Consider the following 20,474-nt stretch of genomic DNA (forward strand, 5'->3'; position numbering starts at 1 on the left):
ACTTTAATGCCTATTAATTTCCAGTCTTTCTTGTGCAACAGTAACAGCCTCGGTCTGGGCCGTGCCCGCGGGAGATGGCGCTCCCGGCCACGCCGGCTCGTTTGTGTCGGGTGATGTTCCCACTTTCCTGAGTATCTAATAGATTTTCAATTTGGGGGGATATTATATTTTCTCTTTGAATTATTTGAAGAGATTTTTGTTGTTTTAATTCCTAAGTGGTTCATTTTTACGTGATTTTAAAAAGTTTATTACTTTCTGCTGCTGCAATACCGTCTGTGCTGGCCCCTGCCCGCCGTGCTCTGCGGCCCGCCCTCCAGGGTCCGGCCCCTGCCCCTCCATCGGCTCTAGCCGGAGCCTGCTTCTCTTGACGGAGGCATCCGTCTGCCGGCGGCTCCGTCCTCCTGTCCGTCTGGCCAGACCTTGCTCCTGCGGCAGACACCGGCGTCCTCAGGGATGCTCCACAGACACCTCAGCTGCTCATGCCCGAACGCGGGGCTTCCTGGCTGGGCGCCGGCTGTGGCTGTGACGCCGGCTGTGGCCTTGGCTGTGACGCCGGCTGTGGCCTTGGCTGTGACGCCGGCTGTGGCTGTGGCTGTGACGCCGGCTGTGGCTGGGCGCTGGCCGGGCGCCTCCCTGCTCTGAGCCCGGGTGACTGCCGAGGTTTGCTGCTCTGCCGAGTCTGTCGTTTCTGGGCGGCAGGTCTCAGCTCACAGCTGAAAAGACGAGATGGACTTTTTTTTTTTTTTAAAGATTTTATTTATTTATTTGACAGACAGAGATCACAAGCAGGCAGAGAGGCAGGCAGAGAGAGAGAGGAGGAAGCAGGCTCTCCACTGAGCAGAGAGCCTGATGCGGGACTCGATCCCAGGACCCTGAGATCATGACCCGAGCCGAAAGCAGAGGCTTTAACCCACTGAGCCACCCAGGCGCCCCGAGATTGACGTTTTTGTGGGGAGAGCCCCCCCGTGTGTGGCTACCCAAAGACCCCCCCAACCATCTTGGGAAGCCACTCCCTCCAGGCTTCAGGGTTGTCATGGCTGCGAAAGAGAGGGCCGGAGGGTCTGGTAGGGACCCAACAGATGAGAGAGAGGCCTGTCCCCTCTGCTCAGATGTCACTGGTCACCAGAGAGTTGGGGACAAGGAACCGTGTGGCGGAGGAAGTGTGCACTGATATGTAGTCGTGTTGTTAGTCCGGGCACCAGACTCCGGGCCCCGGGACACCTGCCCCCTCCCAGTCTGCTGGCTCCCTGAGGCCCACAGAGCTTCCCTCCCCTTGTTCCCGCCTTGGTCAGCCCCCTGAGCGAGGGCTCAGCCACCCCTTGCTGGCCGCCTTTGAAACATGCCTCGGTCCCCAGCCCTGCCCGTCTCCATTCTGTGTCCTCTCCGGAGTCCTGGCAGCAGGCTCCCCAGTGGGAGAGCCTGGAGGTCAGCACCGGTCGTGGCCTCCCCCGGAGGGCCGAACCTTCCCTGTGGGGCCACCCGACTGTGCGGCCTGCCAGTACCGGATCAAGGCCGCGCGGGGTCCCGGGGCCGATGCTGGATGCCGCGCTGTGCCCTGGGCTGAGCGCCGACCTCTTGCAGACATCGTGTGCATGAACCGCGTGGAGGAGATCCTGGAGCTGGTGGCGGCTGACCACCTCTCTGCCAAGGACAACAAGTGGGTGGTGCAGAAGTACATTGAGACCCCGCTGCTCATCTACGGCACCAAGTTCGACATCAGGCAGTGGTTCCTGGTCACCGACTGGAACCCGCTGACCATCTGGTTCTACAAGGAGAGCTACCTGCGCTTTTCCACACAGCGCTTCTCCCTGGAGAGCCTGGACAGGTCGGTGGGAGCGCCAGCTGGATGCCACTGGGCGTGAGGGGACACGGTGGGTGCCCACCACACCTGCGGGATGGGGCGGGGTGCCGGGCCATGCCTGCTGACCCCCGCCACCCCTGGACACACAGTTGAGGAAGCGGGCTCAGGGAGGTTACGTGGCCCCCATCCCGGAGGGCCAGGCCCAGGCCTGGTGTTCTTCAAAGCCCTGCTCTGCACCCCAACACGTGTGTATCGTCTCCAGAAAATCCCGAAAGCTCCATGTGCTGTGTGCCCACGAGGTGCCTGGCAGGGTCCAGGGGTGACCCAGCGAAGCGGCAGGTTCAGAGCCCTCTCTGTGGTGGGTGCCCCCCTCTGCTGGAAGGGCTAAGTGGCCGCTGTGCTCACATGCTGACCCGCAGCCGCCCAAGCTTGGCGGTACCCTCGGCCGGCCACACAGTGCTGCTCTCTCTGGGGCACCTTTGGGGGCACGTCTGCCCTCAAACTCTTTGTGAGCCCCAGAAGTCCTGGGGTCGGGGCTCCTGCAGGCGGCTGGGGAAGCAGGAGTGTTCCGGTCCTGAGCAGGCAGCCTATGGGACATGGCATGGCTTGAGGGTCTTCTGAGGGCCCCAGCGGCACCAGGCAGGACAAGAAGTGGGGAGCACCTGAGGCAGAAAAGGCACCCAGATCCCAAGGCCCCTGGGGCCAGGGTGCTGGGGAGGGTGCCCCACGGAGGTGCTGGACAGAGGCTCAGATGTCCAGGAAGGGGTGTCAGGGGTGGGGGGACCCATGCCTCGCCAGGCTCTCTGGGTGGGCAGGACATAGGTGTGGTGGGGACAGTGAGGTCACTTGGCAAAGCCTCAGGAGGGAGGCAGAGAATCCCCCTTGCCTGTCCAAACCAGGGCTCCCCACTTCTGCCTGTGACCCCCCCCACTGCGTGGGTCTGAGGGCATGCGTCTTGACCAGGAGCATTGCAGGGGGTTCCTGCCGAGAGGACACACTGAGCGTGGGGCCTGCTTCCAAGAAAGGTGGGGACACCTGGGTGACTCAGTTGGTGAAGCGTCCGACTCTTGAGCTCAGCCCAGAATTGACAGGGCTGGGAGATGGTCAGTGGACACCTTGGGCGTGTTCACTGTGTCCCCCTGGCTAGTGGCTGTGGCTACACCAAGAGTTGCACCTGGCAAGTGCCCCTTGGCTGCTGAGGACAAGTGGCTCTGGCTGGTAGCTCCTCGGGTGAGTTCGTCTCTGCCAGGCCAAGGGGGCCTAGAGGAGGGGGTGTGTCCCTCCCTGTGCATAAGGAGCCCCTCCAGCCCCCCACCCCAGGCCATCGGATGCACCAAGCCGTGAGGGGTGCCTGCTGGACCCCTTGCCCTTTCTGAGCCCCATTTCTCCATCTGGGACCGTAATCCTCCCCCCAAGGCAGGCAGAAGAGTCCCTGAAATCGTTTTGACCCGACACAGCCCGGCTGCCTATGCAGCGGCCAAAGTGAGTGGAAGGCGCGCCGTGCTGGCTCTGGGGCCACCCTAATTCCGCTGGTCTCGAGTCACAAGGTCCTTCTGTCCTCTGGCAGTACGACCTCTCCAGGGTCACAGGGACGCGTCTCACCACGCAGAGCCACATGGCTCACCTCGTGGTGGTTTTAAAACAGGTTTGGAACAAGGCAAGGGTGCAAATTAACTAATTCGTTTCACAAAGACTTTCTCACTTTGTCTCACCAGACCAGCTCTTCAAGAGCCACATCTCTATTGCTGGGTGCAGATGGGGAAGCTGAGGCTCTGGGAGGCGTTACTTCCGGAGGACCCGAGCTATCAGAGTCCTCCTGCAGCCACCCGGTGGTGGGGGGCTTGTCTCGAGAGCAGAGTCTCTGGGGGCAGGGTTAGCTGTGACTTGGGGGTTCCGCGGGGGCAGAGGGTCCGTAGGGGTGGGGTCTCGGGGGAGATGTCCAGCGGCATGTGCATAGGTGGGGGCATAAGGGTTCTGGAGATTGGGTCTCGCGGTCCGGGGCCACCGTCCGGGAGCGGGGTCCCAGGTCCCCCACGTGGAGACGGGTCCCGGGTGCAGGGCGCGGAGGTCCGGAGCAGGGGTGGGGGTGCGGGGCCAGGCCCCGGGAGGCGCAGGCCTGACCGCGCTTGCCCCACGCAGTGCCATCCACCTGTGCAACAACTCCATCCAGAAGCACCTCAAGAATGACAAGGGCCGCAGCCCCCTGCTGCCCTACCACAACATGTGGACCAGCACCCGCTTCCGGGAGTACCTGCAGAAGCGAGGCCGCGGGGCCGTGTGGGTGGGCGTCATCTACCCCGCCATGAAGCGGGCCGTGGCCAACACCATGCGCGTGGCCCAGGACCGCGTGGAGCCGCGCAAGAACAGCTTCGAGCTGTACGGGGCCGACTTCGTCCTGGGCCGCGACTTCCAGCCCTGGCTCATCGAGATCAACTCCAGCCCCACCATGCACGCGTCCACGCCCGTCACGGCCCAGCTGTGCGCGCAGGTGCAGGAGGACACCATCAAGGTGGTGCTGGACCGCAGGGCGGACCGCAGCTGCGACATCGGCAACTTTGAGCTGCTGTGGAGACAGGTGCGGGGGCTCGGTGCTGGGGGGCCGGGCTGGCCGGGCGCGGGGTGGGGGGGCACCGTGCTGAGGGGGTGTGGGGGCTGTAGCTGCTTCAGGCAGAGAGCAGCCAGTGGCTCCGGTCCCCCCGGACTCCCCCCACCCCTATCTGGGACTCCCCCCCCCACCCCGGCTCAGCCGCCTTCACCACTCTGCTCGACGCCCTGTGAGCCCCAGCCACCCCCAGCTCTGTGGCCACCAGGTGGGGAGGCCCCCCTGCCTGCACCGCTGCTGGGAGGTCCATGGCACCCAGGCCCAGAGTCCAGGGTGTTCCTTCCAGACCTGCTGTGTCCTCCTCCTCCTCCCGGGGAAAAGGGTGTCCTCCTCTAGGGTCTGTGCCTGGTCCCCACTGGGAGCCTTCCCGCAGGCCAGGCGGCTGGTCCCTTTGCTGGGGACTCTGGTTCCATGGAGTACCGTGTGCCTGGGCCTCTCTGGGGGAGGGAGCTGGGGGACCGCCCAGCCCCAGGGGAGGGAGGCCCAGGCTTCTCGCCAGGCCTCAGCCGGCCGTGGCAGACCCAGGGAGGAGGCGCTGGGCTCTGGGCGACTCGGCCGGCGTGCCCTCCCTGCCTAGCCTGCCGTGGAGCTGCCTCCCTTCCACGGGTCCGACCTCTGCGTGGAGGGCGTCAGCGTGAGGAGAGCCCGGAAGCAGATGCCGCCCATCTCCAGCGCGAATTTTCCGCCTTCCCTCTGGGACATTCAGCCCCTGAAAGTGAGGTGCCCCTCGGCCATGCCCAGCCCGCCTCTAGGAGCCCCCCCCACGGTGCCGCAGCAAGACCCGAGGCTGAGCGAGGCGCAGGCCGGGCCCCGCACCTTGCCCGCACCCCTCTGGAGGGCGGCCGCCAGGAGCCGCAAAGCGCAGTCCGCCACCACCCCGTCGGTCGGGAAGATCGAGCCCCCCACTTGTAACTTCCAGCACATAGACAGCAGGGCCCCGAAAACTGGTCCGACCAACGCTGAGTCCGACAGACCCTCGGATCCGAAGATACCAAACGAGCTGCCGCCTGCGCTTCCCAGCGTGAAGACGGCGGAGGGTGCCCTGCTCCAGCGGCCCAAACCGCCAGGTACCAGCGTGGGGTCTGCTGCGGGTGGCCTGCGCCCCAGGCAGGGAGCAGGTCCCCATGTGGGCATCAGCCTGAGCTCAGAGCAGGCTCGGGGGCACCCCCGCCCCATCCTGGGACTGGCCGGGCTGTCAGGACGGTGGGGCTCCTGCGACAGTGGTAGGAACCCCTCACGGGGTGGGATGCGTGACAGCCTGTCTCGCTCCTCGTGTGACCTAGTGCTCATGGGGGATGGAACGGTGCCAGATGCCGAGGGCAGGTGCCAGCCATCCCTGGACTCTCGCCTTCAGTTGTCCGAAGTTCCTAAAGGAGCTGACCGTGCGCGGCCTGGGAGCCTGTCCTGGGCCTGGGCTCCAAGCACAGGTGGACAGGTGTGGGGGCCCCCGAGGCTCTGGGGGTGACCCTGCCGTGTCTGAACCTCAGTGCACCTCTAGAGGCGTCTGGCACCCAGCGGTGGCCCGAGAGTCTGTGTGATGAAAAGGCAGGAGCCAGGCCACCCCCACACGCCCTGCTGGTTGGGCCCCGGGACACTGGCCTCCTCAAACACACCGTGCTGCGTCCCCCTGCCTGGGGCTCGGCCTTTCCGCTCTCCTGTGCCCTTCCTCCTTTCTCCTCCCCGCCTCGCTGGCCCCGACCTCTTTGTGCCCCCAGCCCCCCGTCTGTCTGCAGCCTGTCCGCCTGTCTCTCCTAGAGCGCGGGTCCCTAACGCTGTGCTCACCGCAGCACCGGGGCTGTGCACGTGGCCGGGGTCCGTGAGCGTTTGTTGGGTGAAGCGCACAGACTGACTCCAGAGTCGTGGGCTCTGGGCTCGGGCTCCAGGAGCACGGTGGTGCCCTCGGGGGTGCCCTCGAGGACGTCCCCGTCCCGCCTTCTCTCCTCGCCTTGGGTCTGCTCTGTTGCGGGGGCTGGCCAGCGCCCCCCCGCTCAGCAGCTTGCCTCTGTGAGGACGATTTCCAGGGTGTTTTTGCTGTTAGGAAAACACCATGTACTTTTCATCTTCCTAGGAGGGCATCTAGGAGTGAAGGCATCTTCCTAGGAGTGAAGCGTTGATGGGGGGCTCAGGGGTCGTCACAGAGCAGCACCGATGGTGTGGGGCTGAAAGATGGAAATGTATTCTTTCGAATTCTGGAGCCCAAAGTCTGGAATCATGGTGTTGGCCGTGCCACGCTCTCCAAGGCTGGGGAAGAGTCCCTCCTTGTCTTGTCCAGCTTCTGGTGACCACTGGCCGTCCCTGTGTCCCTTGGCTTGTAGAGTGCCTCCAAGGCTCTGCCCTGTCTTCACATGGTGCTCCTTCTTTGAGCCTCTGTGTCCAAATTTCGGCCTCAGAAGGACGCCGCTGTTAGGTTGGGGCCCGCTGTCCTCCCGCCAGTGCGACAGCTTAACTTGGTGCCACCGGCGATGACTATTTCTAAATCATGTCACATTCACAGATGGCACGTGCACATGATCTCGTGGGGTAGGGCTGTTGGACCTCGTCCACTGAGCCCGTGTAAGCGTGGCTAATGGGGGTGCCCTCGGACTGCATCCTCCCCAACGGCCATCACTCCTGCTATGGCCAGCGCTGGGTGTTGAGAGACCTCCTAGGGCTTGGGCCTGCCTCTGGAGACACTGCCACGAGGCTCCTTTGCCTTTCTCCGCTGACCAATAAAATGGCCTATTTTCAGACGTGTGTAGGCCGTTGACTTTCCCTCTCCTAAACAGTGCCCGCTCAAACCTTTTGTCCATTGCCCTCAGACTCACAGGTCTGTCGCTTTTGGATTTGTGGGAGCCACGTCAACTCTGGATTCTCCTTTTTCAGTTGACTCTTTTACAAATACTGTCCCCCACTGTGTGATGTGTCTTTTGCTCCTTTATGGTATCTTTGGATGTAAATCCCCCTTAATTTTAATAAACTTAAGCGGGTCAACTTTTCCCTCTATGGTTGGAGACTTTTATGCCTTACAGCCTTACCCCGAGGTCATGAAAATAATCTCCAGCAGCTTCTTCTAGAGGCACTGCTGCTCCTGCTTTTCAGTCTCTAATGCTCCTGGAGCTAATTTGCCTGTGGTGCGACAGGAGGTCCTCGCACAGTGTTACATGGTACTCAACTGTGGAAACCCCTCCCCCACCCATTGCACATACGGTATTTCTGGACTTCCCGGTCCGCTCCGTTGGTCTGTTCCTTGCCCTTGGCCAATGACGTGATGTCTTTGTTACTATAGCTCTGTAGGATATCTTTATGCTGGTTAGGCAAGTCCCACAATCTTGCTTTTCTTTCTTGGAAACGACTCGGCTGTTCTGGACCCTTACACTTTCATTCAAGTTGTAGAACCAGGTCTTCAAGACACATCAAAAAAATTAAAATTAAAAAAATTGTTATTGAAATTAAATACATGTATCAGTTTAAGGAGAACGGACTTCCTCACATTACTGAGTCTCATCATCTATGAACATGGTATATCTCTCCATTTACTTGTCTTCTAGTGTCCTTCAGTTTAGTGTCTGCAGTTTTCTTTGTGATGGTCTTATACTTTCTTGGAAGTTAGATTTAGTCTTATATATGTTCTATTTTTTCTTCTATGATAAGTAGTATCAAAATTTGTATTTCTTCAACAAATTGTGGCTGGTTGGTAGAAATGGAATTAATTTTTGTGGATCGATTTTTTTTTAATCCAGGCATCTGGCTAACATTTCTATCAATTCTATTAATATATTTGAAAATTATTTTGGAGTTTTCATATACATAATTATATCATCTGAGGAGTTTTCTTTTTCTTTGCTATCATTGCACGTTTTGCATCTTTTTCTTATTTTATTAGACAGTATAGAACCTTAACTACTTCATTTTTCTCGTTTCACTGGATCTCGGGTGCACATACTCGGGTTAGTCATAACCCTTGGTTTTTGGCATGGTTTCATTGTTTCTCCTTACATGGCCCACTTTCAGGTAGTTTTAAAAACATAATTAGGGGGCGTCTGGGTGGCTCAGATGGCTAAGCGTCTGCTTTCAGGCTCAGGTCATGATCCCAGTGTCCTGGGAAAGAGCCCTATATTGTGCTCCCTGCTCAGCCGGGGGTCTGCTTCTTCCTCTGCCTCTTCCCCTCCCCCTGCTCATGCCTTCTCTCTCTCTCAGTCTCTCTCTCTCTCAAATAAATAAATAAAATCTTAAAAAAATTATTAGAACCAAACAGTGATATACATTCACCTATCTCTGGTACCCTTAACCTCCTGTGGCGCTTGATCCCAGGACTCCAGGATCATGACCTGAGCCAAAGGCAGATGCTTAATGACTGAGCCACGCAGGCACCTGTATTTTCAGTTTTTAAAAACTATCTTTTGATGAAAACTGTGAGTTTTAGTGTGGCCGAAATTATCAGTTTGTTTTTTTTTTTTTTTTTAATCAGTGCTATTTTTGTCTTAAGTTTTACCCGGGATGCCTGGGTAGCTCAATTGGTTAAGCACCTGCCTTAAGTTAAATTAAGTGTCCTGGGATGGAGTCCCGCTTGGGGCTCTCAGCTCCGCAGGGAGTCTGTTCACCCTCCGCCTGCCGCTCCTCTTCCTTCTTCTTGCTCTCCCTCTCTTCCTCTCTCTCTCTGCCAAATAAATTTAAAAAATCTTGAAAAAAAGAAAATGTTCCTTACTTTGAGGTTTAAACTACTATTTACTTACATGTATTACTAAGAGTTCCAAAATTGTCTTTGACGTTTAAGTCCTAGCCTCTCTGGAGTTGGTTTTTGAATATGGTATGATAAGAATCAAATTTTATTTTTGTCCTTAGGGACAACTACATTTTCCATTTATTTGTTGAAAAGTCCCTTTCTTTCCTGCTTTGTGCACCAGTGCAGGTCCGTCTCTGGAGTCTCTTAGTCTGGTCCACAGGTGACTTTGCACCCCTGCACCAGTGCCGCGCTGTCTCCACACCTGGACAGCAGGTTGCCTCTCTCTAGATGAGGGTTAGGGTGCATCTTCACTCATTTCCTTCTATACAGACATCATGACTGTTTTTATTGGAGTCCACAGCTAGTCCTATTGTGATTTTGGATGGATTTGCATTGAATCCCTAGGTCATTTTGGGGGAAATTGAAGAATTAATACATCATAAACTATCATATACATCTTTTATTAGATTTATTCTTAGTTCCTTGACATCTTCATAGTACCACACATAGTGTCATCTCTATATCATCACTTGCTGCTGGTGTGTAGAATGCAATGATGTTTGTATTTTAATTTTTTATACCGCCACATTTCTAAACTCATTATTTTAAAATAATTTTTATTTTTTATTAACATATAATGTATTATTAGCCCTAGGGGTACGGGTCTGTGAATTGTCAGGCTTACACAGTTCACAGCACTCACCAGAGCCCATACCCTCGCCAATGTCCATAACCCAACCCCCCTCTCCCTACCCCCCATCCTCAGTTTGTTTTGTCAGATTAAGAGTCTCTTATGGTTTGTCTCCCTCCCGATCCCATCTTGTTTCATTTTTTCCTTCCCTAGCCCCCACAATCCCCCGCCCTGCCTCTCAAATTCCTTATGTCAGGGAGATCATATGGGAATTGTCTTTCTCTGATTGACTCATTTCGCTCAGCATGATACCCTCTAGTTCCATCCATGTCATCGCAAATGGCAAGATTTCATTTCTTTTGATGACTGCATAGTATTCCATTGTATATATGAACCACATCTTTGTCCAGTCATCTGTTGATGGACATATAGGTTCTTTCCATAGTTTGGCTATTGTGGACGTTGTTTCTATAAACATTGGGGTGCACGTGCCCCTTTGAGGCACGACGTTTGTATCTTTAGGATAAATACCCAGTAGTGTGATTGCTGGGTCATAGGGTGACTCTACTTTCAACTGTTTGAGGAACGTCCATGCTGTCTTCCAGACGGGCTGCACCAGCTTGCATTCCCACCAACAGTGTAGGAGGGTTCCCCTTTCTCTGCATCCTCGCCAACATCTGTCATTTCCTGACTTGTTGATTTTAGCCATTCTGACTGGTGTGAGGTGGGATCTCACTATGGTTTTGATTTGTATTTCCCTGATGCTATAACCTCATTATTTCTAATAATTTGGATGTATATTCCTCTGAATTTTCTATGTAATTGCATGTCATGTGCAGATAGCTTTACGTCTTCCATTCCAATCTTGTTGTCTGTAATTTCTTTGTCTTGTCATGTTGTATTGGCTAGACCCTCCTATAAAGTGTTGGGTATTATTGTTGAATTCCTGATTTTAAAGTGAATTTTTAAAAAATATTTTATTTAATTGAGAGAGAGAGAGAGAGAGAGATCACAAGTAGGCAGAGTGGGAGGAGAAACAGGTTCCCCACTGAGCAGGGATCCCGATGCAGGGCTCAATCCCAGGACCCTGAGTTCACAACCTGAGCCAAAGGCAGATGCTCAAAGAGAATGGTTTTAACATTTGCTCATTTATATTGACATTTTTCTAGGTCTTCATAAAGTTATAGATATGATATAAATATAGATATAAATGTATGGACACTCTAGCATGTTAAAGAAGTTTGTTTCTAATTATTACCAAGAATTTGTATTGTATGTAGTCAATTTTCTAAAAAAGAAACTTTTTTTTTTGCATCTAGAGGTTATCATAAGCTTTTTCTCCTTAGTAATATTAAAGTGGTGAATAACATCAATTGGTTTTTTATTTTGTTTTTGTTTTTTAAATTTTATTTATTTATTTGATGGAGAGAGACAAAGAGAGAGAAGGAACACAAGCAGGAGGAAGTGGGAGAGAAGCAGGCTCCCCGCTGAGCAGAGAGCCCGATGTGGGACTCGATCCCAGGACCCTGAGACCATGACCTGAGCCGAAGGCAGACGCCCAACGACTTAGCCACCAGGCGGCCGTCAATTGGTTTTTTAACTTGCTTTAATATTAGTTTTGATACAAGGCTTTTGTTTCTTACACGTTGTTGACATGTAATTTATTCCTCCTACTGTTTATAGACATTTATAGTTTTTCTAGGTCAGACTATTACAAATCGTGCTGCTATGAATGCTCTTGGATTTGGTGAAATGCATACCCTGGGGCGCTTGGGGGGCTCAGTCAGGTGGGCATCTGACTCTTGATTTCAGCTCAGGTCATGGTCTTGGGGTCGTGGGATGGAACCCCGCATTGGGCTCCCCACTCAGCAGGGAGTCTGCTTGTCTCCTTCTCCTTCTGCCCCTCCCCCCCCGGGTTTGCTCTCTCTCTCAGTAAGTCTTTAAAAAAAAAAAAAAAAGCCCTACATTCCAGTACTGATTTTTCTTTTATGATTAGCACCTTTTATTTTCTGTTTGAGAAATCTTTGCCTAGTCCAAGGTCGTAAAATAGTCACTTCTGGGGGCCCCTGGGTGACTCCGTCTGCTAAGCTCTGCCTTCAGCTCGGGTCACAATCCGGGATCCTGGGATCGCGCCCCACATCGTGCTCCCTGCCCAGTCGGGAGTCTGCTTCTCCCTCTGCCCTCTCCCACCACCCCAACTCGTGTGTGCTCTCTTTCTTTCTCTCGAGTAAATAAATAAAATCTTTTTAAAGAACCAGTCACTTCAGTTTTCCCCCGACAGTTGCACTGGCACACCCTTCCCATTCCATCCGTAGTCCGTCTGGGATTGCGTGTGCTGCTTGGCACGGGGCTCAGGAATCACTGTCTTTTCCGTCTGGGGACTCAGCCAGTGGAGCGGGTCTTAAAGACACTGTTCGCCACTGTACTGACCTTCCTCCTAAACCACATGACTGCATGTTGTTCTGTGTCTCGACTCTACTCTGTTCCAACTGTCTATCTGCCTGTCTGTCTGAGCCAGGCTGCTGCGGGACTAAAGCGACATCACAAAGGCACTTTTCTCCCCAGTGGTGTTCGCTCAGCATTTGATCCCCCCATGTCTTCAGCGGCAGCAGTGCTGCGTTCCTCTGGGGAAGGCAGAACGGGCTCCAGGCTGCGGGCTGGGTTCACATCTGCTCCGTGTGGCTTCCTGGGGTGTCGTCCTCGCACAGCAGATGGTATGAACGAGAGAGCCAGCCGGACCACGCGAGCACGGGGAGGCTTCCACTCACACCACATCTGCACGCATGGTACTGGCCAAACTCAGGTCAGTGGGCGAGGAAGGGTACGTCGCTACCAGGAGGAGGAGGAGAGGCATACGTCTGGAACAATAACCAAATACACGGTAGTCCGATCTCTAGGTCCCCAGGACTCACTCACCTCCTGTCATCAAGATATGCTCCTGCCTTCTGCTCCAGAAGTCTCCTGATTGTGACGTCAGGCTCCAGCCCCAGATCTCACGGCTCTACTCAGCTCTGGATTCTCCATCAGGCCTCTTCATCTGGATAACCGTGAGTCAGAAAGACAAGTCCAGTCGGGGATTAACCTGGCCTGTGGCTGTTTCATGGGTGCTAACGGAAGACACGAGATGCCTAGACCAGAGACCAAGGACGTTATTACTCATGGCCCAGCACGAGCATCAGCACACCTGTGACAGTCCCAGGAAGAGGAGACGCCACGGACCAGTTCGTGTCACCGCCGAGGAACGCTGATTTGGGGAGTCCGCCGCTTTAACCGCAAGCAGTAAGCAGCCCTGCTCTTGACCTGAAGGGAGACACTCTCTCATCCCTCAGCACTGCTCCCTGCACACATGACCCTGAGACACGACCCCGGTGAAGGGTAGTCAGAGCCTTGCCCTCTCGGCACACCCAACAAAATGTGTAGGGCACTCAAAAGACCCATGGAGGACCGTGTCTCCCAACAACCCACCTGCCAGTCCTGCTGGGCCTCTGCTGGGTTTCGACCGGTGAGTACCCCTCTACCAGCTGTTCCAACTCACGTGGCCTGCAGAGGCTTAGACCGAAGCCATTCAATTTGTCTGGTTCATGTTTGTTTAGGGCTACCTTCCTCAGGCTCCAAGTAGCAGGAAGAAGCCAGTCTGCGGCTGTCCCCCCGCCGTCCCCCCGGTGCCCAGGCCTAGACGTGTTCTAAGTCCCAGGGGGCCCGGACCGCTCGGACTTCCGACCCCCAGGATACGGTCTACTTCAGCCCAGTCCCCGTGAAGGCCCACGCAGCTGAATGTGGATTGACCTCTGATCTTCCATGTCCTTGCCGACGTAGGGCGGAACGGGTGGGCTGAAGGGCATCCCCGACCCCCACCCCCGCTGGAGACGGTTTCCGTGGTCCACTCAGCCTGCCCGTCCCATGTGAACTTGCTTCTCCTGAGCCACCCGAGGAGCGAGGCTGAGATCTGCACCCACAGCCTGCGGGTAGCGGTGGGAGGCCCCGGGGCCGGCCAGACCCAGTCAGCGGCTCCTTGAGCGCACCGCTGGGCCGCACGCCAGGTCTGCGAAGCAGAGAGCACCGCAGCCCCTGTCCCGCACCTCTGGCCCCACAGGCTCCCGCAAGAGGCACAGTCCTGTCCTCCGTCCGTAGCCACAGGACGGGCTCTTGCATCATCTCTTCCTCCCATCGGGAACATTCATCTCAAGGGCCGGGGCCGCTGGAGGTGCACAGTAACCCTGTTTCGGTGCTCCAGGACCCTTGCCTCCCCCCCAGGGGAGTGCGGGTGGCAGGCTGGGATGGAGTGTGAACCCCGTGGGCCGCCGTCAGGCCTTGCTGCCAGCAGAAGGGTGCACGGCCCAGGGGCTGCCCAGGGGGGAGAGAAGCTCTGTGCCCAGCCAAGAGGACATGGCCACTTTCCCCTAAAGGAGGTGGGGGAGCAGAACACAGTCCCAGCCCTGGACAGTGCCACGCGGATGGCAGGAAGCCCGGATGCCACTGAGCACCCTAGCCACCAGTCCATCGCTGGTTGCCGAGCTGGCAAAAGGCACGCGGCCGCAGATGGGCCCAGGGTCAGCCGACCGCAGCCTGCGGCCTGCTGCTCTGTGGCCTGAGAGCTGAGAATGGGCCTTACTTTTTCAAAGGGTTATAAAAAAACGGCAGCAGAGAGCATGTGACAGACGTCCCTCTGTCCCTGTCCCAGAAGGTTTGCCGCCCCCTCCACGGATGGTGCCTGAGACCCCGCAGTCTGTCCTGCAGCCGCCCCGACGGCAGCCCCTTTGGATCAGGCGGACTTCCCGCCTCCTGAGTCCCCATGGCTCTGCTCCCTTAAGTCGCCAGGCAGGGCGCGACCGGTCCCTACCACCCACCGGCAGTTCTGCAGCCCAGGCCGCCTGCCGCTCCGGGGACCGCCGCGCGCCGGAGCCCAGACTGTACAGTCGCCCCGTGTGGCCAACGGCCCCTGGCCCCAGAGCTCCAGCCAACATTTCCCCGACACGGGACTGCACAGCTGGGCCGGTTCAGCCCAGACGAGCCACACTTGCTTCCAGGCTACCGGCGGGGGTCGGGCCAGCTCCCCGGGACCCTCCTCCTTGGGCCAGTGGCTGCCCAGCCTGAGTTTGTCTAAGTCAGCGTGCCAACCCCGCCTGCACGCCCGGAGCCTCGGCGCAGCGCCCGGGCCGACAGCAGGTGCCCAGCGGGCGGGAGGCTCCGCACCGGCAGGCAGCTCCGGGCCTGCGCTCGCACACGCAGTCCAGGACCCACCTGTCGACTTCGAAGGGAAAGCTGGCTGGGACTTTGGCGGGGATCACCTTGAAGGGGCAGACCAGTTTGGGGAGAAGTGACACCTGTTATATTCGTGTCTTCCAAACCATGATCATGATCTACTCCATTTAATTAAAGCTCGACCGCTTCTTGGTGTTCTGTGGTGTTTTAGTCGGGGTCTGGCACATCTTTCATTAGAAATCCTCCCTTTAGGCGGTTGGTAGCTTTTTTTTTTTTTTTTAAGATTTTATTTATTTATCTGACAGAGAGAGAGAGGGAACACAAGCAGGGGGAGAGGGACAAACAGGCTCCGCGCTGAGCAGGGAGCCCGATGCGGGGCTCCATCCCAGGACCCTGGGATCAGGACCTGAGCCGAAGGCAGATGCTCACGGACGGAGCCCCCGGGTGCCCCGAGAGTGTCTCGTCTTGCCCTATATTCTTAAGGCACAGCTTACGCGCACAGTCAGAACAGACCTTGAGCACACATGGCTCCGTGCGCGAGGCCCCCTCCCTCTCCCCCAGATGAGCACAGCTGACCTTGCTCACTGCAGAGGTCGTCGGAGACAGCACCGCCCCACTTAAATCGCCACACACACGTTCCGTGCCTGGCCTCTTCCGAATCGCGAGCCCCGGTGGCACGTTGACTTTCTGGGCAGAGGTGGCCGTGCGAGGGACTGAGGACAGAGGGCTGGGTGGCTTCCCTTTCGAAGTGACGGCCGAGTCGCTGTGATGGCCCCGTGCCAGAGTGTGTGGACGCGTGCATCGGTCCCTCCGGAGTGGACACAGACCGGACTGGCCTTCAGGCCCCTGCACTTGCTGCTGATGCTTCTGCTTTGCTGTGGAAGGAACGGGCAGTTTTCCAGGGCCCGGTTCTCGTGAGTGCCCCCCAGCCTCGCTGCACGCAATCTGGTGAGACCGTGCTTTAGCCCCTCCGGCAGGTTTGCCGCGGCGTCCACCGTGGCTTTAGCCTGTCTTCCCCGCATGACAGGTCAGGCCGAGCACTTTGCCTTGCGTTTTTTGGTTATATTTTCACAAAGTGCCTGTTTCTGGCCTTTGCCCATTTTAAAACTAGGTCATTTGTGTTTCTGTTACTCATTTGCTGTTTTTTTTTTTTTTATAAGCTATGCATTTATTTGTCAGCTACGTGCATTGGGAATGTTTTTTCCGAGTCCACACTTGCCTTCTGCCTTTCTTAGCGATGCCCTGAGAGGCAGACATATGTCACGAAGCCTGAGCGATCAGCTTCCCCTCCTGTGGCTAGTGCTTGGTCTGCTTCTGTGAAATAACTTGGTCTGCACCTAAGTCACGAAGGCATCCTCCAGTGGCTCCTTCTAGAAGCTCTGCGGTTGTGGCCTTCACGTTCCGGACTGTGATCCATCCCGAGTGCGTTGTTGCTGTGCTGGGAAGGGCCCCAGCACCGCCACGTGGCTTTGGCTGTGTGGTTCTCACAGGGACACCCAGCGGCCCCAGCACCGTCACGTGGCTTTGGCGCCTCATCAGAAACAGAATCCCCAGAACGAACCCCGGAGTCCCTCCTCTGGCCCGGTTCCGTTCACCTGTCCCTTTACCGGCATCGCGCTCACTAAGGGCCTCGGGGCCGCAGTCCGCAGGGAAGGGGGAGTGCGATCCCTGAGTTCCCCAGCACTTCCCGCCCAGCGTTGCCTCAGCTATAAAATTCCTATAAATTTTACCATCAGCTTGTACATTTCTACAAGAAAGACCTGGTGGGAATCTGACTGGGCCCACGCCGCGCCCACAGACCATTTCAGGGAGAATTGGCGGCCGGAATACCGAGACTGATCTCTGGGAGTGACGGACTCGACATTAATTTGGGTGTTCTTTGGTTTTCCTCTGCAATATTTTGCATACACAGTTTGAATCAAACGTATTCATACGTATTTGATGTTTTCGGCATGTTTATAAATGCATTTTTATAATTTTTGATACCTTAGGTGATCTTTTTTATCCTTTTTTTGGTGAGAACGTACGGAGTCTGCTCCCTGGCAGACCTCAGCTCTTCCGTCCGGTGCCACCAGCCGCACTCTGCGCCCTTTGGACCACGTCCTCTGCCCTCACGCGCCGTCCGGCTCCGCGCGGGGATGTTTGTCTGGCCTCCCCTGTCTTCCCTGCTCCTGGCGCCGGCAGCCACTTGCTATTCTGCTTCTACGAGTCTGACTTTTTTTCTTTTCAGGTTCCACTCGTGTTACACGGGGTGCTCTAACGTTTGTTTTCCAGTCGTGTGTGCTGGCCGAGACTATCCCACTGGTTTTCGTACATTGATCCTCCAGCCCGACTTCTTGGTGCCAGTAGTTTCTGAGGCCTTTGGATTCTCTACATAATCACGTCACCCCTTTCTGATCTTTGTCTTCGTTTCTCATCCCAGCGTGACTGCGCTGCCTGGAGCCTCCGGGAGGGACAGGGGCTGGCACCTGTCCGTGGCATTAGCTGGAGAATTTCCACACTTGCTGCAGCCGAGGCGGCTCGCGCGCTCACCTGTGTGCTGACAGTGGTTTTCTTCCCTCCCTCCTCCTCCCTGCCCTTCGGCAGGGCCGGGCAGAGAGCTACTGTTCCGGGCCCCTCGGCCTGCTTGTCCCCAACCCGTGCCCAGTGCATGCCTGACGTAAGGTACAGGCGCTGGTGTGTGCTGTGGGACAGGCTTGTCCTAGCCCCCTCAGGGAGGCCTTGTTCCTGGGCTCCGGTTCAACATCAGCCTCAGGCTCCGGGAAGCCCCGGGCTGCTTTGCATAGGTGCTGGGTCACTTCCGTCTGCCCCACCCAGCACCAGTGACTCAGCCCAGGCTGTTTGTAGTGAGTGGCTCTGACAGGCATTTTGTCCCAGCCCGTGCTGCTCCTGGGGGCTAGGCAGTTGCCGGCTGGGGAATGCCCTGGCCCTGGGGCCGGGAAAGCCTGGGCTGCAGCGGGCTGGGCTTCTGGGCCACGGGCAGCCTCAGGACTGACTCACAGGCCTAGCACAGCAGGGAGGGGAGGGAGCCTGGCCAAGGTTTCAGACCTGTGGACACCCTGACTGCCCCTCCGTGAAAGGGCCTCCCTCACCCTGGGTGTCCGGAGAACTGCACGAGAACCGTCCCAGAGCAGCAGCTTCAGCACAGGGCACGGCCTCTCCAGGTGGCCAGCCCGCTCAGCCTTGCTTGTCCCAGCCACAGTGGTACGCTCACCCAACAAGCTCCCTACCTCCTGGGCCAGCAGACTGCTGTCCTGAGGGGCCGGTGCGGAGAGCGGCCTGCCGGGGAGGGGGATGGCCCCCCAGCCTGGGGTGCAGAACAGCCTGGCCTGAGACCAGGGCTCACCCATCCCCGTCGGAGCCCCTCCAGCCATGGGCCTGCCTGGGGCTCGGGGTCCTGCTCCAGCCCACACCCGCATGCCACCCAGCCCTCTTGACATCCAGCTCGGTGCCCACAGCCCATCTTGGTCCTGGCCCAGAGGGGACAGGGACACAGCTCCAGGGGTCTGAGCATAGGCACACAGGGCAGCAGGACCTAGCGTCTTCTGGGCACAGCCTATGGCGAGGAGGGGTGTGAATCAAGAAGAGCTGGAGGAAGGGGCCCCTATTCAGGCGCCAGTGGGAGGGCCCGGGGAAGGGGCAGGATGGGGGCCACAGGTTGGGGTCCTGCAGTCCTCTCCATGCCCACGTGGCTCTGGAGCCCCCCCCCCGCAGTGGGTCTGTGGGCACCCTTCTCCCTGGATGCCTAAGCAGGGCTGAGGGACAGTCCAGGGGAGCTGGGTGGGTGCCAGTTGGCCCTGCTCCTGAGGGGAGGCCCAGACTGGCTATGGGAAGAGGCTCGTGGCTAGTAATGGGGCAACAGGCTCGAAGGAGACTGACTGCACCTATAGTTCCCTGCAGCCAGCTCTCTGCTTCCTTCCGAGGGGTGGAGGGCCAGGGCGTTGACTGCTCACCTAGCACACCTGGCTCGGACCGTCCACGCCCTCGGGGAGGGAGAGGGCTGTAGGGGCAGGTGAGCGGGGCAAAGGCGACCTCCCCCCTTCCCGCAGTTTTCACCACCACACGCCTCCCCCCCGCCATGATGTCCCTGGACACCGCCTGTTGGGCTTGAGTGTGGGTCTGGGGTTTTCTGAGGGCTGGGGAGAGAAGAGGGGTTGGTGTGGGAGCGCGTGGGCTTGTGGGTCAGCTGGGACCGGACTTCCAGCTAGACGCTGGCCTTGCCTGGGGTGGCCGGCAGGTAGGCTGCCTTAGGAAGCAGTGTCAGGAACCGTTGAGTGTGGCCAGGGCGTGGTCCCCGGGCAACAGGTCTCAGCGCCCAGGTGGACCCAGCCCTGGGATGGTGGGGGCGTGGCCGCGGGGGCGTGGCCGCGGGGGCGTGGCCGCGGCGGGTGGACACCGGCTCAGGGCTCCTCTCTCTCTCCCCAAGGGCAGCGCAGGGAACCCCCAGCGCCCTGCCTGGTGTGCGGCTCTCTGCCGCCGGCTCGGCCCTGCAAGCGCTGCCGCTCCTTCTGCGCCTCGGTCCTGCAGGGCGCCTCCTTCGTGCCCCTGGGCGGCGGGGGCGGCGGAGCCGGGACCCCGTGACGCCAAGGACCTGCACACCAAGGACCAAGACGGGACAGACTAGCCCTAGAACGTGGCCAGTTTCTTTGGAAACTTCACATAACGAGAGTCCTTGTATACAGAGCTATTTTAGCGAAACTGTGCAACTTCGGCATGGTATTTCTTCTGGAGCCCCGGCGCCAACCCGGGGCCAGCACCCCACATCCATATACCCATGTACCCCAAACTCAAGCCCCATGTCCTCCCGCAGCACCCCTCCCTCACCGGAGGAGGACGCCCCTCGTGGGCCGATGAGCATGAGAAGCCCCTCCAGAACCCCTCCTTGCTAGCAGGCGCCCCTCCCAGGCCCGCAGCCCGGGGTCTCCCGCAAGGCACTCAGTCACTCATTCATTCAACGAAAGTCTCTTTTGCACCCAAGTGTCTCCTTCCATCCTGGGGCTGAGTGAGGGGCGGGGGGCTGGGTCAGACCCCTCAGAGTCAACCCCACTTGGGCTTCTGGGCCCTCTGGCCACCAGCGGGCTGCTCTGGCAGCAGAGAACCAGGAAGGGTGAGCCTCTGCAACCTCTCCCGGCTCGGGCTGGGGTGACCCAGCCCTCCAAGCCCACATGGAAGAGGAGGGGCTTGTGAGCCGTCCCCGTGGGCAGTTCTTTGTGGACCTCAGGGGGGTCCACAGCCCTTCCTTCCCAGACAAGTCCAGGGTCTGGTGGTGGGGAGGAACCTACTCCCCCCCACCCTGGGCTGTTCCCCACCACGATGGCATGCGGCCGCACCTGCTGGCCACTTCTGGTCACCTGTGCCTCTTGGCATCGCTGTCACCTTCATGGTGGCAGGTGTCTCATCTGGCAGGTGGGCCTGTCCTGGAGTGGCCACGGAGTGGGGACTCAGGGCCCGGGTGGTCACATGGCCGCCTTGCCCCAGGGAGAGCCTGTGCTCATGAGATCCCGTGGTACCGTGGTTCCCACCTGTCCCACGGTTA

The 20,474-nt window shown here is 57.7% G+C and overlaps 1 protein-coding gene across 9 annotated transcripts in view; it reads left to right on the forward strand.

The window, feature by feature from the left end:
* The window catches only part of TTLL8 (tubulin tyrosine ligase like 8), a 47,204-nt gene extending 27,453 nt beyond the window's left edge, over nucleotides 1–19,751 (forward strand). For 5 of the 9 annotated variants that reach the window (XR_006608860.1, XR_006608858.1, XR_006608861.1 and 2 more), the window contains 5 exons: nucleotides 1,582–1,825; nucleotides 3,941–4,376; nucleotides 4,981–5,470; nucleotides 12,302–13,238; nucleotides 13,330–15,148. Coding sequence is in view for 3 of the 9 variants with exons in the window: in XM_045087598.1 (XP_044943533.1) it covers nucleotides 1,582–1,825; nucleotides 3,941–4,376; nucleotides 4,981–5,470; nucleotides 19,365–19,519 (1,325 nt within the window). In the remaining 6 variants the exon portion in view is untranslated. Of the gene's footprint in view, nucleotides 1–1,581; nucleotides 1,826–3,940; nucleotides 4,377–4,980; nucleotides 5,471–6,897; nucleotides 8,120–12,301; nucleotides 15,149–19,364 lie in introns of those variants that run through there. The other 4 variants (XR_006608859.1, XM_045087598.1, XM_045087597.1 and 1 more) reach the window with 4 other exon arrangements.
* Nucleotides 19,752–20,474: the final 723 nt, after the last annotated feature.

Source organism: Mustela putorius, unplaced genomic scaffold, assembly GCF_011764305.1.
Source record: "Mustela putorius furo isolate JIRA1106 unplaced genomic scaffold, ASM1176430v1.1 tig00001419_pilon_pilon_pilon, whole genome shotgun sequence".
Taxonomy (NCBI): domain Eukaryota; kingdom Metazoa; phylum Chordata; class Mammalia; order Carnivora; family Mustelidae; genus Mustela; species Mustela putorius.